The following is a 2,840-nucleotide window of genomic DNA, read 5'->3' as shown; positions in this document are numbered from 1 at the left end:
CTCTACCTCTCCTCTACCTGTACCTCTCCTCTACCTCTCCTCTACCTCTCCTGTACCTGTACCTCTACCTCTACCTCTCCTCTACCTCTCCTCTTCCTCTACCTCTACCTGTACCTCTCCTCTACCTCTCCTCTACCTCTACCTCTACCTCTCCTCTACCTCTCCTCTACCTCTCCTCTACCTCTACCTCTCCTCTACCTCTACCTCTCCTCTACCTCTACCTCTACCTCTACCTCTACCTCTCCTCTACCTCTACCTCTCCTCTACCTCTATCTCTACCTCTACCTCTCCTCTACCTCTCCTCTTCCTCTACCTCTACCTCTACCTCTCCTCTACCTCTACCTCTCCTCTACCTCTACCTCTACCTCTATCTCTACCTCTACCTCTACCTCTACCTCTCCTCTACCTCTCCTCTTCCTCTACCTCTACCTCTACCTCTATCTCTACCTCTACCTCTACCTCTACCTCTCCTCTACCTCTCCTCTTCCTCTACCTCTACCTCTACCTCTCCTCTACCTCTACCTCTACCTCTCCTCTACCTCTACCTCTACCTCTATCTCTACCTCTACCTCTACCTCTACCTCTCCTCTACCTCTCCTCTTCCTCTACCTCTACCTCTACCTCTCCTCTACCTCTACCTCTACCTCTACCTCTCCTCTACCTCTACCTCTACCTCTACCTCTATCTCTACCTCTACCTCTACCTCTACCTCTCCTCTACCTCTCCTCTTCCTCTACCTCTACCTGTACCTCTACCTCTACCTCTACCTCTACCTCTCCTCTACCTCTCCTCTACCTCTCCTCTACCTCTACCTCTCCTCTACCTCTCCTCTCCTCTACCTCTACCTCTACCTCTCCTCTACCTCTCCTCTACCTCTACCTCTCCTCTACCTCTCCTCTACCTCTACCTCTCCTCTACCTCTCCTCTACCTCTACCTCTACCTCTACCTCTCCTCTACCTCTCCTCTACCTGTACCTCTCCTCTACCTCTCCTCTACCTCTCCTGTACCTGTACCTCTACCTCTACCTCTACCTCTACCTCTCCTCTACCTCTCCTGTACCTCTCCTGTACCTGTACCTCTCTTCTACCTCTCCTCTACCTCTACCTCTCCACTTACTTCAACACCTGTATGGAAATGTATCCATCCCTTCCCCTTCTTTTTTTGAGGCAATCAAGCACAGGTCTGTAAGTGATTGGATGAGGGAAAGGAAGGTTTCCACTTTTGTCACTGTCACCAATCCAATATTGTTAGCTCAGTGATTACCTCAAGGGAGAGAGAAGAAGCATGAATGCTTTTCTAAAGCAGACGAACGCATCTAACTACCAGTCAGGGCCAATGACAGACATTAGTCTGACATAAGTATTAGACGATGAATAAGATGCCATATCAGATTTGATTTAAAGTATCTATGTTTAGACATGTTTAGCTTTAGTCGTAGTCTTCAGTGAACAGTGACGTTGGTTTATGCCAGTGGGATGTGAGTGTAATGTGTCTGTCTGGCCTCTAGGTGGAGCTGGCCACAGGACAGTTCCCTTATAAGAACTGCAAGACGGACTTTGAGGTTCTGACCAAAGTTCTGCAGGAGGATCCTCCCCTGCTCCCTCTCAGCATGGGCTTCTCCCTCGACTTCCAGTCCTTTGTCAAAGACTGGTGAGACGCACACTCACGCACAGAAAACACACACAGAAACACACACAGTAAACACACACAGTAAACAGACACACACACACTCACACACAGAAAACAGGCACACACAGAAAACAGGCACACACCCACACACAGAAAACAGACACGCTCATGCACAAAAAACTACAGCAGGTAAAAAAAACTATAACAAAAAAACTTGGATAAAAGTGTCTGCTAAATGACTTAAATGACAATGTAAATCTTGTCTTATCTCATGAAAACAGCCATTGTCAATAGGATGCAATTATTATTTACTGATCAATTATAACCATGGTTAAGGGAGAAAAAAAACAGGCACACACACACACTCACACACAAAAAACACACACACACACACACACACACAGTACTGTGCCAAATGTCATTATGCGTTACTGATATCAATAATTCATTGACTGCATCTCTTTTCACAGCCTCACAAAGGATCACAGAAAAAGGCCAAAATACCACAAGCTGCTCGTAAGCCCTCTCTCCTGGTCATTCAGCTCAGTAATCAAGTTTATGATTGCTGCAATTCTACTAGTTTAAAAAACGAGTGAATGCAGGTTAATTATCTAACTTTTCTTTGTCTCTCTCTCCTGCCCCTTTCCTCCCTCCTTCCCCCTCTCCCCTCCTCCCTCCTTCCCTCTCTCCCCCCTCCAGGAGCATAGTTTCATCCGACGCTATGAGGTGCTGGAGGTGGACGTGGCGGGCTGGTTCCAGGGGGTCATGGAGCACACAGAATCCCCACGCAGCAGCCAGTGTTACCAGCACCACCAACTCCATTCGCTGTTCAGCAGGTAGCCAGTGGCCACCACCGGCCCAGGCCCCCAGACCCAGCCCCAGGCACCTGGCCCAGGCTCCGGGGGAGACTCACTTCCCTGCGGCCCCTGGAGGTCTGGAGGTCTGGAGCCAGAGACGGGAGAGAGAGACGGAGACACGGGGGAGGTCCGCTTGACTGACTGACAGACTGACTGACAGACCGGATAGACGGATGGGTGAATTGAGTCTGGGTCCGGACGGACGGATAGACAGACATGGGAGAGAGGGAGAGTAGAGATGGACACCAGTTAGAGGTTATAAGCAGTCGTTAGCACACAAAAGCGCTGGATGACATTATCTTAGCGCATATCAGTGCAGAGACAAAATGCAGGCACACGCTTCAAACAGGCAA

General features: G+C 49.2%; 1 protein-coding gene across 1 annotated transcript in view; it reads left to right on the top strand.

The window, feature by feature from the left end:
* Positions 1-2,470, top strand: part of map2k7 (mitogen-activated protein kinase kinase 7) — a gene marked incomplete at both ends in the record, with an annotated part of 26,004 nt that extends 23,534 nt beyond the window's left edge. The window contains 3 exons of the mRNA XM_080522571.1: positions 1,509-1,651; positions 2,101-2,146; positions 2,330-2,470. Coding sequence (XP_080378697.1) covers positions 1,509-1,651; positions 2,101-2,146; positions 2,330-2,470 — 330 coding nt within the window. The remainder of the gene's footprint in view (positions 1-1,508; positions 1,652-2,100; positions 2,147-2,329) is intronic.
* Positions 2,471-2,840: the final 370 nt, after the last annotated feature.

This window comes from Nansenia antarctica (genome assembly GCF_963989245.1).
Source record: "Nansenia antarctica genome assembly, chromosome: 2".
Classification (NCBI taxonomy): Eukaryota; Metazoa; Chordata; class Actinopteri; order Argentiniformes; family Microstomatidae; genus Nansenia; species Nansenia antarctica.
The sequence above is the reverse complement of the archived record's forward strand: the minus strand, read 5'-3'. Positions and strand labels throughout refer to the sequence as shown.